This window comes from Lepidochelys kempii, chromosome 27 (genome assembly GCF_965140285.1).
Source record: "Lepidochelys kempii isolate rLepKem1 chromosome 27, rLepKem1.hap1, whole genome shotgun sequence".
NCBI classification, from domain to species: domain Eukaryota; kingdom Metazoa; phylum Chordata; order Testudines; family Cheloniidae; genus Lepidochelys; species Lepidochelys kempii.
Window position 1 is genome coordinate 17,432,068 of NC_136406.1, and position 12,067 is coordinate 17,444,134.

At 43.7% G+C, this 12,067-nt stretch overlaps 1 protein-coding gene across 8 annotated transcripts in view; it reads left to right on the plus strand.

The window, feature by feature from the left end:
• ATP6V0A1 (ATPase H+ transporting V0 subunit a1) overlaps positions 1-12,067 on the plus strand; it is a 193,715-nt gene that overhangs the window by 162,496 nt on the left and 19,152 nt on the right. For 7 of the 8 annotated variants that reach the window (XM_078850747.1, XM_073326095.1, XM_073326099.1 and 4 more), the window contains exons 11-17: positions 1,120-1,270; positions 4,260-4,399; positions 5,205-5,362; positions 6,004-6,094; positions 7,024-7,142; positions 7,859-8,075; positions 8,902-9,009. In XM_078850747.1, the coding sequence (XP_078706873.1) occupies positions 1,120-1,270; positions 4,260-4,399; positions 5,205-5,362; positions 6,004-6,094; positions 7,024-7,142; positions 7,859-8,075; positions 8,902-9,009 (984 nt within the window). Of the gene's footprint in view, positions 1-1,119; positions 1,271-4,259; positions 4,400-5,204; positions 5,363-6,003; positions 6,095-7,023; positions 7,143-7,858; positions 8,076-8,901; positions 9,010-9,732; positions 9,808-12,067 lie in introns of all 8 variants that reach the window. The other variant, XM_073326103.1, reaches the window with a different exon arrangement.

Below are 12,067 nucleotides of genomic sequence, written 5' to 3' on the forward strand. Positions count from 1 at the left end.
GTTGCTGAACTACTTGCTAACCTATAGGTCTCCCTCCTGCAAAACCGTAACATGCTTTTGGGCTCTGAACTCCTTGAGGATCAGGCCCTGGATGATTGGCTCCCCTTGTTCTGAATCCTTCCCCCATACTCACACAGTCTTTCCTTGATCTGAAGTCCTTCAACCATAAAAGTAAACAAGATCTTTAATCTAGATTCCTGTATTCTCTGTGCTCATATGACTAGAGTACTTACCTCGATTCATGATAAAACAGGAACACGCAAAATCATTTTCCAATATAGACATGCTTTTCCATTGTTATCTCAGCTAGACACAGTTTTGAAGTGACGCTTTTATGCTTCTTAACAGCAGGCACTGAGCCTCAAATAATGGCTCGTCCGTCAGATCTGCCTCTTAAGCAAGTCAGATGTTGTGTAGTTGCCATGTCTGAGTGGTGAAAACTGGGACCCATGTGCTCGACTCCCAGCTGATGAGACGTGATGAGTGGCGTGTCAGGCATAGTAGCACACTTATTCTCCTACAGACCTGTCTGGCCAAGCTCCATTCTTACAGCATTTCTCTTGCTCTGCAATGCAATAACTTTTGACTGTCCATCCAATCAATTCCAAAATTTCAGGCAATGTTCTAGGCATCAGTGGAGAGAACCTTATTGGTTTTGGGGAAAATTGGAAAACCAGAAGGGGGAAATGGGGAACACACAGAGTCCCTGGCATCTGGTTAGCAGAGCCAGCAGCTGCAGCCACCTCTGTAATTGGCTATAGATCAAAGAACTAATTGATGGGTGTCATTAATAGATTCCTGCATATGCCCCCACCTCAGCCCTGCCCATCCTCCCAGTGCAGTTCCTAAATGTTAACGCCTGTGACTTATGTCCCAGACAGGAGAAATCAGAATGGGGGAGAATATTGGAGTGGGGGCACACAGGGGGCTCACAAAGGCAAGGGGAACTTTTATCCTAGGGCTGCAGTGTGTTCCTGCATTGTGCAAGTGGACCACAAACATGCAAGTTCCCTGCAGCTTTCCTGATGCCAATGGGAGGCAAACCTGCCCCTCTGTACTTTGCTTGCCTTGGGAAGGAGGAGTCTCTAACCTCAGCTTGTCTGCTTGTTTTTAAAACAGGAGCACAGCGGATCCACCGTTCCATCCATCCTGAATAGGATGCAAACCAATCAGACCCCGCCAACTTACAACAAAACCAACAAGTTCACTTCTGGCTTTCAGAATATAGTAGATGCATATGGCATTGGAACTTACCGGGAGATAAATCCAGGTAAACACGCAATCTACCTGTTCATCCCTCTGATCTAGTGACTGGGTGGCCTGGTCTCTCTCCTGATATTCAAAGCCCTTGCACAGGATTGACCCAGTTATCTGAGCGAGTGTATCCTGTGTTACCGTGAATTGTAAAACAAACATTATTGCTGGCTATTTTTGAAAATGCAGAGGCCCAGTCATCTGTACGTTAATTCCTTGGCGCGTTGCTTGCAGGTGACAGGTACTTTGCATGGGAAATCAGGATCTTAGCCCAAAGGGACTGAAGAGGAAGGCTGGGCCTGCATTTCATTGCTCACGAAATTATATCTGACTCTTTGACTTATTAGCATACACCCTGCATTACGTTTTGTTCATGTTTTAGTAGAGATCGAGAGAGTCTTGTTGAGCAAGAATGTTACACCCAGCTGTTTGGTTTAGACTTACCTAGATCAGTTGTAATAACCCCCACATAAAGTAAAATTCTTTCTCGTGCTGAAATTCCCCCCAGTACTTACTGCTTGCTTCACTTTGTTTACGGTCTCCCAAAGCTCTGCATACAGGCCAGCTGATCTTAGCTGACACTTCTGCGCTGACTGTGTTTTTTGTAGGAAGAGTGAATAGTAAGAATGTTTCGCTTTTCCTTTTCAAGTTTGATGGTTACGCTGCGCAACACACCACTTTCCCTTCGCAGCATGTTGCAAGTGGTGCTGGGTAAGTGGTGCTGGGTAGGAGGAGTGTGATCTTTCCGAAACTTTCACAGAGTCTTCTGATGATATCATCTTGATGACAAAACCAGTGCTGCAAAATCAGTGTGTACTGACTGAGTGACTGTTCTGGGAGATGCAGAATCTCCCCCATTACGCTCAAAAGTGTCTTAATGATAAACTCTTGCTGGCAAAGAGCTATTTTCTGGGCACTAAACCAAGACAGGTAGATTTCAAAGCAAGGACGACTCCCTATCAGCTGTAAAATGCATTTCCTTGAGTGGCAAATGCAGAAGCGCTCTGAGAGATCAGTCTTATCAGAAAGCTTTGATTTCAGGCTAAGTTGTCACGATGGTAGTCTGCTTGTGTCACGGAGTCCCCGGGCGATCTGGAACTGCTCCCTACGAAGCCAGGCAGGTCTCTGGGGAAGTCTCCTTTCTGTGAGCAGACTGTCTGCAGGACAATCAACTCACACAGCTTCCACCTTTCTGGGTCTGACCTCTGAGCATTCAGCATCCTGTGCCCTTCCGTGCACTTCCCACAGCCAGTCGGGCCAGGCAGGCTCCTGGGGAAGCCAGAGGGTCCTGCCCCGCAACTTCGCAGTCAGACGTGACTCTCAGCCAGCCAGTAAAACAGAAGTTTTATTAGACGACAGGAACATGGTCTAAAACAGAGCTTGTAACTGCAGAGAACAGGACCCCTCAGCTGGGTCCATTTTGGGGGGGTAGTGAGCCAGACAACCACGTCTGCCCTGCACTCCATGTCCCCAGCCAGCTCCAAACTGAAACTCTCTCCCGCGCCCCCCCCCCCCCCCGCTTTGTCCCTTTCCTGGGCCAGGAGGGCACCTGATTCCTTTGTTCTCCAACCCTTTAGCTCTCACCTTGCAGGGGGGGAAGGGCCCAGGCCATCAGTTGCCAGGAAGCAGGGTGTTGGCCATTCTCTGTGTCCAGACCCCCCTGCACACACCTGCCCTCTAGGGCTCTGCAATGATCGTACACCCTTATCCCACCACCTAGATACTTAAGAACTGCCTAGGGGAAACTGAGACACCCCCACAATATTCAGAGGAAACATTAAGAACAGTCCCGCTTCGTCACAGCAGGTCACTTTACGAGAGTACTAGGCCACAAAATGCAGACTCAAGGCAGGTGTGGATTTAGCAGATCAGAATATAACAGTAGGTAGAAATAGGTCATAGAATCGTAGGACTGGAAGGGACCTCAAGAGGTCATCTAGTCCAGCCCCCCTGCACTCATGGCAGGAGTGAGCATTATCTAGACCATCCCTGACAGGTGTTTGTCTAACCTGCTCTTATCATCAGAGACATGATAGAGTATAAATAGGTGCTTGGCCTTTTGCCCTGGCTGATAGGGCTCGTTGGAGCACTTAAAAAAAATCAAAGTTTAATAACTTTAAATTTGCATTCCTGATAGAGGTATTCCAAAAAAGTAATCTGTCGTAGTTTATAAATTAAAGGTGTGAATGACTTAATTTCTTATGTCCTGTAGTCATATTTGTGTTTAGATTAAAAGCTTTAGTACCTTGTAGCTTCTGTGCACTTGAGCAACTGCATCCCATTAAGCTGCTGCAGGCTTGTGTGAAGGTGGCAATTTTGATCTGTTTCCATGATCTCCTAGAAGTAGCACACGTCGTTTTTCTAGCAACTGACTACACTTGTTAATGTATCAGGTTTAAAGAAGTAAAAGGCTTCAAAATGAGGCCTTGCAGTCAGGTCATCTGGGAAGCAGTTGGACCAGAGAGTAGAGAAAAGCGTTTCTTACCATTGAGAGGAAGGCAAAGATGATTGAGGTTACAGACAGTCCAGTCTCTCTCTTGCATAGCCCAGGCTAGTGATCAGTACACAGTTGTTCCAGATGGGTTTTTTAGTGCCTGTCTTAAGTCTTACTACTTGCTACACCGTCAGTGTATCCACTGATTCCACAGGGAAGATTATGAAGGTGAAAAATCATGGATGTGTTGGGAGAGAAGAAGCGGATCTGTGCCCATGCTGACTGAGATTTGAGGAGGATGGGAGATTGGCTAGCAGTTGCCAACATCAGAGGGGATATAGATGTTTTCCTTTTCAATTTAGTTAAATGTTGCTGGAAGGTTATTTCCACGCATGAACAGAGCTGCTTTTATAAGTCTCATGATGGTGATGTAGTTTTTTCCAGTTTCTCCAGCGGAGGTTGATCCTGTTTGGAAGATGGGAATGAATATATGAATTGTATTGCTAATAGAATAAGTGGAAGTAGAGCGCCAAACAGAGAGAGGTCTGATCGGTTTTCCCCTCCCTTCTAGCTCCGTACACGATTATCACTTTCCCATTCCTGTTTGCTGTGATGTTTGGAGACTTTGGTCATGGAACCCTGATGACGTTAATTGCCGTGTGGATGGTGGTTCGGGAAAGTCGCATTCTGTCACAGAAGAATGACAATGAGGTAACGTGCTAGGTCAAGCTCAGTTTTGTATTAAAGCAAAGAACTCTAAATTGATTTCTCCCCCCTCCCTCACCAACTGCCGATAGTACAACTATTGTTTTCACGTACAGTTTGTCGAGAACGTGAACAAACTAAGAGCAAACAAAAGTCCATAGACCACAAGATGATGAGTAATGTCCTTTCTCAGAATTGTGGGGATTCCTTTGGTTTGCAGTTTGTGTCTGAAACAATGATTCAGGCAGACAGTGGTTTGTTGGTTAATCTGTGAGGTTTTCACCATGGGGGGTGCCAGTTCCCGTGATAGGTTGTTGTAAACCAGAGACTAAGCTGCAATCAAACATGTTCTCGCTCACGGCCCACCGTCCTAAACCTCCCTGCAACTTGGTTAAATTGGTTGTGCTTGCTAAGGTCTTGGATTGATGAACAGATATAACTCAGGACTGAAACACGTTGCAGAGCATGGGGGAAGCTGTTACAGCACCTGTCCAGGCTCTGACTATCTCCCCGGCACCTGGTCACACTGAAATTTTAAGAAAATTTCATCAAATGTGATATTTTCTGTACATCCCCTGAGCTGGAAGGTGAGAAAGTCCCACCTAATCCACTCTGGTAGGCTGGTAATCTGTCCTCCAGGCTCAGTTTGCGTACTCTTTGCGGTTGTAAACCCTACATCCTTAATTCTTGCCATCGAATGATAAAGGCTCAGTGGCTTTAGTCCAGGACTGGCAGCCTGGGCCCTAGAATTGGGTATTTTCAGCCTCTGTTTTTGTGTGTGCTTGTCCTCACTGACCTTTTTATTAAACAGATGTTCAACACCATTTTTAGTGGTCGGTACATCATTCTGCTAATGGGAGTGTTCTCCATGTACACCGGCCTTATCTACAATGACTGCTTCTCCAAAGCACTTAATATGTTCGGCTCATCATGGAGCGTGCGGCCGATGTTCTTGAGAAGCAACTGGACGTAAGTAATTAGGTGCTTGAGAAGTAAAACTATAGGGCTGAGTTCCTGAATCTGTTTTTCAGAGTTTGTAATTGCATAGGAATGTATGCAGGGCAGGAACCTCAGCAGTGTAGTTTCTTTAGGAAACGTTTCCTGGGGGGGGGCGAAGCCACATGCAATGTAAAGAAATACAAAGTGCGGCAGATGTTTAAGTGCAAATGCCTTTGGATAAACTGGGTGTCAGTTGGGTCTTCCTGGTCTAGCTCCCCCAACAGAGCCTTAGACACACTATTAAAATGCATGGAAAGAAGCTAATTGCCTGTAGTTTTCCTCCCTTCCTCCTGTGTGTGCACTTCACCGGTGATCCCCTTCCACCCAAAATAGTTATTTAGCTGCCTTGCCAAAGAGCCTGGTTATTCAGATTCATGCAGGAAGGTCCTGCCCTAAGTCTCACATGGGCATTGAACTGCACATGGAGGCTGAAACGTTGGTTCGTTGGGCAGGTTCCCAAGTGGGACAAGGATAACTAATGCCCCCGTTCATTGTACTGAGATGCGCTTCCCCTTCATGGATCAGGAGGAAGCTGTTCTGTGTTCTCATATTTTTTGTTGAGTACAATTTTTACAGTTTGTAAAGCTTTATATCTATATGTAACCAAACAGAGAAGAGTTGCTTCAGAACACCCCTGTCCTGCAGCTGGACCCTGCCGTGGCAGGGGTCTTTGGTGGACCATATCCATTTGGCATCGACCCAGTAAGTATTGTCCCTTCCAATACATGTGGCCTTAGACACTTTTCTGGCTTATATAACTGTAACTTTCTGGTGCATGGTTAAACAAGCTAAAGGTGTATGTGTTCTCTTAGCAAGCGTGGGGCAGTAACTGTTGAGGAAAACACGGAGATGGATGGTGAAGTGGGTTCCATTACTTATCTCTGATATGTCACCTATTAGTGTAATGGCTTCTGGGTACTGAAATGGTGACCAGTAGGAGTTCTGAAGATCTCTTTTGTTGACCCCCTTTACCTAGCTATTTAGAGCTGCAGTATCCCACAGCACTGGACTTAGGTTTGGCATTAGGCTTGAGAGCCTGTCATGCATTTCCTAGTAAACTTGTTATATCTTTTTCTGCTAAAAGCCACCCACATGCCTTGGAAATGTGTATTTCCGGGTAACACCATTTGACTTATCTCTTTATAAGCTACCTAGATTCAGAAAACTGCCCTTAAGAGTTGATTTGCTTTTGAACTTATCCTGTGTTTGACGTTAGAGGGGTATGCTGGTGTTAAGGGCCAGAAGACCCTTTATTCAAAAAGGGAGCTGCAAGATTCTTTCTCAGGCAACATTACAGATGGGAGTTCTCAGTTTTTCTCCTGCCACAGCTGGCCACCTTGAAAGTGAGCAAGGCTCAGACCTTGCTCTGCTTAGGTACTGTTAAAATCCGCTGTTACAAGGGAAACCACAATCCCTGAATTTGAGGTTGGCTGGTAAGTGAAGAAACAACAGATGATTGAATGTTTTATTTTAAAATGTGTTTGTAAAATTTCTAGTGTTTGTCTGTGCCTACTTTCTGTTCCTGGTTAGCTATCTTGTGCTGTGCAGTGTAACATAGGTAAATGCTGCTTTGGTTCATCTATCTTCCTTTTGCTCATTAATTCGGATTGAATCCATGTTGTTTGTGACAGATTTGGAATATTGCCAGCAACAAGCTGAACTTCCTTAACTCCTTTAAGATGAAGATGTCTGTGATTCTTGGCATCATCCACATGCTTTTTGGTGTCACACTGAGCCTTCTCAACCACATGTGAGTGCTCTGTGTTCCATTTTTACTAGGACACACTTATACTAGTGCAGAATGTCTGTATCAGATTGATTAGGATGAGATTAGATTCTTAGGGCTTGTCCACACTTACATTTTATAGCGCTCTAACTTTCTGGCTCAGGGGTGTGAAAAATCACCCCCCTGAGCGCAGCAACTCTGAGTGCTTTAAAACGCTAGTGTAGACAGGCTCCCAGCGCTGGGAGCTAATCTCCTTGTGGAGATGGATTTCCAGGAGCGCTGGGAGAGCGCTCTCCCAGCACTCGTGCGCGACCCCACTTCAAAGTGCTGCCGCGGGAGCGTTCTCATGACCGCGCTTTGAAGTTTCCAGTGTAGCCGTGCCCTTAGGTTTTCGCATCTAGCTCCTTATGCCTCTAACACCCTGGATCTTGCAGCAGCTTTTAAGATGGAGAGAATTCAACATGAGTTGTTTCATTAGTCACGAAACATTTCATTATGGTGGTTTCTCATCCTGTGAGACTATATTTGCCTGTCAAATATTTCTTCTCAAAAATTAGCTCTAAAGATGGTTAGAAATGCAGAAACTCACAATTCCTTTGTTTTAAAAGACTCTTCCTCTTGTATTATCCATTAAAAGTTAATTTCACTGTCTTAGCCTGCATTAAGTTTATCTAACTCCAGTCAGATGTGGTGATGCTTTAACATATATGTCAAACTCTCTAATGCTTCTTTCTCTGCAGATATTTCAAGAAACCACTGAACATCTATCTTGGGTTTATTCCTGAAATGATTTTCATGTCGTCATTGTTTGGCTACCTTGTTATCCTCATTTTCTACAAGTGGTCGGCCTATGATGCTCACACTTCAAAAGATGCACCAAGCCTTCTAATCCATTTTATCAACATGTTTCTTTTCTCCTATGGTGATCCCAGTAACAAGATGCTTTATAAAGGACAGGTATGTGGTCTCGCTACAGTGGTACAGGGTGAATGATGGTTTGTAATATATGAGAGAGGCTTTCACTCCAAAGAGCTTAAATATGGCAGATGAAATAAAACACGAAACAAGACCCTCGTGATTTAGGGTAGCACACTTTATCCTGAAGCATCCTGAGGTGTTAGAGAGGCTCTTTGTTTTCACTCCCAGGGTAGGAACACAATCACCACAAAAACAGTTTTGAACCAAAAACATTACACAATGTTCTCAAGAAGGGAAGCAAAGAGTAACCTTTCCAGGAGGAATCCAGGTCTTCCTGAAAGTAACTATCAGCTCTTGGGCATGATTAAGACACCAAATACCCTATCCTATTTGTCACAAAGTACTGTGGGTTCTTAAGGAACCAGAAGTGGTTAGGACTTCCTTTTTTATGTCCACTTCAGTAGCATAGTGCCATCTAACTCTGTTCTAAGACACTTGTCCAGGACAGACTCAGGAGAGAGTGCCACCTGCCAAACGGCCTCTTCCTGCAAATCCACTTAGATTTCCCTTAGAGGTCTCTCACTTGAGTGATCACATCTCCCCTTGCTTAGGGTGTACAGTCTGATGCGAACACAGCCTGAGGTGATGCAGCTTCAGACAAACAATACGAACAGTTCAGTCTGCTGGTTTGGGAAGTGATAGTTACACAGTTCCTTCAGATCCTGTTATATCAGGGAAACACTTGTATGTGGGGGTTATTCACGCTGAAAGTTGCAATGTGCATGAGGCCTGTTCTGTAGAGCACCTTAGCAGGAATGGAACACGCACTGCATCACCTCGTACCGTGTCTCTGTTTTTTCCACAGCTAGGGCTTCAGTGCTTCCTGGTGGTGGTTGCTCTGCTGTGTGTGCCATGGATGCTGGTTGTTAAACCCTTGGTCCTTCGCCATCAGTATTTAAGGAGAAAGCATTTGGTGGGTGACTGTTTTTGGTATTTCTGATTACAACTATTAGTAGTTCAAAAGGCTCGATCTTGATCTTGGATACATAGGTTCACACTGGGGCATGACCTCTGAAACCCCTTTGCGTGAGTTCACACACAAAGACAAGTGGGTTTTACTGGACACGAGGTGATGCCTGCTTGCCTCTCATATCTGGATCTAGCTCTGATTCTGCATTAGAAAACATGTAGATACCATTGTAAAATAAATATATCCTGCTTGGGTACTGTCAGCCCATGTAGAAGCACAGAAGCTATCGATTATTGGATTTGTTTCTGTGCCTTTCCTTGGTGGCCAAAGCGCAGAAGCAGAGATGTAATTAATAGTGAATTGGTCGACAGTAATGTCATCAACCTGATTAAAGGAGTTTGGATCTAAAAATGAGACTAATCTCTGCTTGTGAATATGGGAGCTTATCTCTTAGGGTATCTTTGTCTTTTGTGGCTATGCAACTGTACCTAAATATATTATATAATGCACTGCCATACATGGACTGAGGCTACTTGAAAATTCTCCTTGCATGTATGGCAGACAACGGTTAGAATGTTACAGTCTGTCAAAGCACAGTTCAGTTAAAGACACTCCCTCTCCCTTCTCTGACCATCTTCCATCCTCCCATGTCCCCTCCATTCGTCTCCCTTTCTCTCTTTTTTTTTTTTCTTCCTCTTTCCCCTTCTTTCTTCCATTCCCGATCAGGAAGGGCAACCCCTGGAGGGTCAAGGCAGCACAGTCCAGAACGAGCAGGCCACTGGGGCAGCAGCGGCTGCAACAGTGAGCGGCTTTAAAATCACGTGACAGAGATAAAGACAAGGCGTTGGAATTACACTCCATAACCTCTGGAATATTATATATACAGATCTGCACTTCCTAAGTGGGTAGTAAGATCCCCCTGTGGTGAAGCAGTCCCTGTCTCAGCAAGATAAATTCCAGTAGCCTCAATATAATTGTGAAGCATTCCTAAATAGCCATGCACACAAATAAAGGAGAATAACTGAAAGTGACCCTGTAATGCTGAAAAGTGCTGGGGAGATCCTAGCCCACAAGAATGCCTGGTCGTCAGACCTCCAAGATGAAACCCCCTTGTTTTACGTTCTCGCGTATTTGTTTTTATAAACTAGATTTGACCTCTTTTGTTTGAAACCTTTGTGTTTACATTCCATATTCCAAAAAGTCATACGTATGTGTGGTCCTCTCAGCAACACTAACCCTGTGGCTTCACCTCAACAGTTAATGGATTTTTTGCCTGCTTCTTTATGGGGACTTGCAGAACCTGATGTTACAGTGAAATGGCTGTGTCCAGACAGAGCTGTGTGTAAATCTATGAACTACCATCCATGTCCAGAGTCCACTGCCAGCTGGTGAGTGAAGCAGCCTTCATGGCTTGCTTCACCAGAAGGACATATTTCAAATTGTTGTCACACTCATGAAATGTGGCCTCTTTCTCCAAAGAGACTAAATCATGCAAATAATTTATCTGAATTGGATTTTGCACTCAGTCTTATACTAAGTGACCAACTGAAAATCAGCTTTAGTATTTAGGTATTAAACATTTCCATAACAAATCTTTAATAGCCTTACAAAAAGCTTTCAGGAGTGTTAAGAAACATCTGGCAAATTGCATTTTTGTGTGTGTGTGCGTGTGTGTGATCCATCAAATGTATTAAGTATGTAAAAAGGCCAGCTGTGAATGAGGCTGTTTACACACCTCTTCTAACACAATCCTATCCTATGCACAGTGGAGGGCCAGATCCCCATGTGATGGAAAATGTCATGGCTCTACTGATATGAGCTGAGCTAAAGCAATTGACACCAGCCCAAAGAGAATATACATTAGCCAAGTGCATGAGAAAAAGCTGTATGCTAATCATGTGTTTGATGAAATAACTCATGACCACAAATCTCCAGTGACTAGCAGAACACCACCGAACACTCCCAGTTTTGGTCCACTTTGACACCAGTTTCAAAAACAGAATCCAAACACTAGCCTTATCGCTCTTACCTAGACGTATACATCTTACTATCTTAATGTATGTCACTTTTTTCTGTGTTATGTTTTTATTAAAGTAAGATGTCTGGAGTGTATTTGGAGCTAATCTGACAAGCATTAAATAAATCCATTCCAAGTTTGACGCCTGGCCTAACATTAAATTATATCAAGACAAAAACAAGGCTTTGAAAACCAGCCTGTTGTTTATAAATGCATTATTCTAATAATCAGTGCATTAATGTGAGAAAAGCAAGCATGTTAGACTATTGCTCTGTATCACCAGAATCCTGATGAACTATGAAAGCAGAGATGGACACTAAGTTTGATCTTCTTTGTTTTTCATATTAATCCTTAAATTATAATGTTTTAAAGTTTTGAATTTAAAAGCCATGTTTACATTCCATGACACAAACAAATATTTTTGGGGTAACACTGAAATGCTTCTGACACCTAGGTATTATAGAGAGAGGCAGCTAAATAAGTCCTATTCAATTGACTTTTCCTGTTATCTGTTCTATGGGAATTTTTCCAAAATCACCTTTACTATATGCACACCTCTAACTGCTAAATGCATCATTATCTAAGGGCAGATGCTAATGTTGTAGGTCACACCATATATTCACTGCATTTTAGATTTGCACCCTTTAGGTCTGTCAGGTTTTAAAGTTCTGCACATATTAAATAGAGTCTCAGGTAGCCAATGAGTATTTTACTCCATGTTATTGAGTGTTCTTGAATGAAAATAAGAGAAATCTGCCTACAGTGTGCAAAGGTTGGTTGCTGGCAGTTTAGAATCCTGAAAATAAGGTTAAGTGCAAATTAGATTTTCATTGTCTTTCTAAATTTCACTTACAGTGCATGAAAGCTCTATTGTAAGAGCCCGTTCACTGCTTGACAGGTTCGATGTGTCATTATTGATGGTGTTAGCTGTTTACTTGGAGTATGAAGCCTGTAGCAGGTTTAATGTAACTGAACAATGATTACACTTTACTTGCAAAATGAAGCAGCCCTAACTTTACTCATCTGATCAGTTAAGACCAAGTG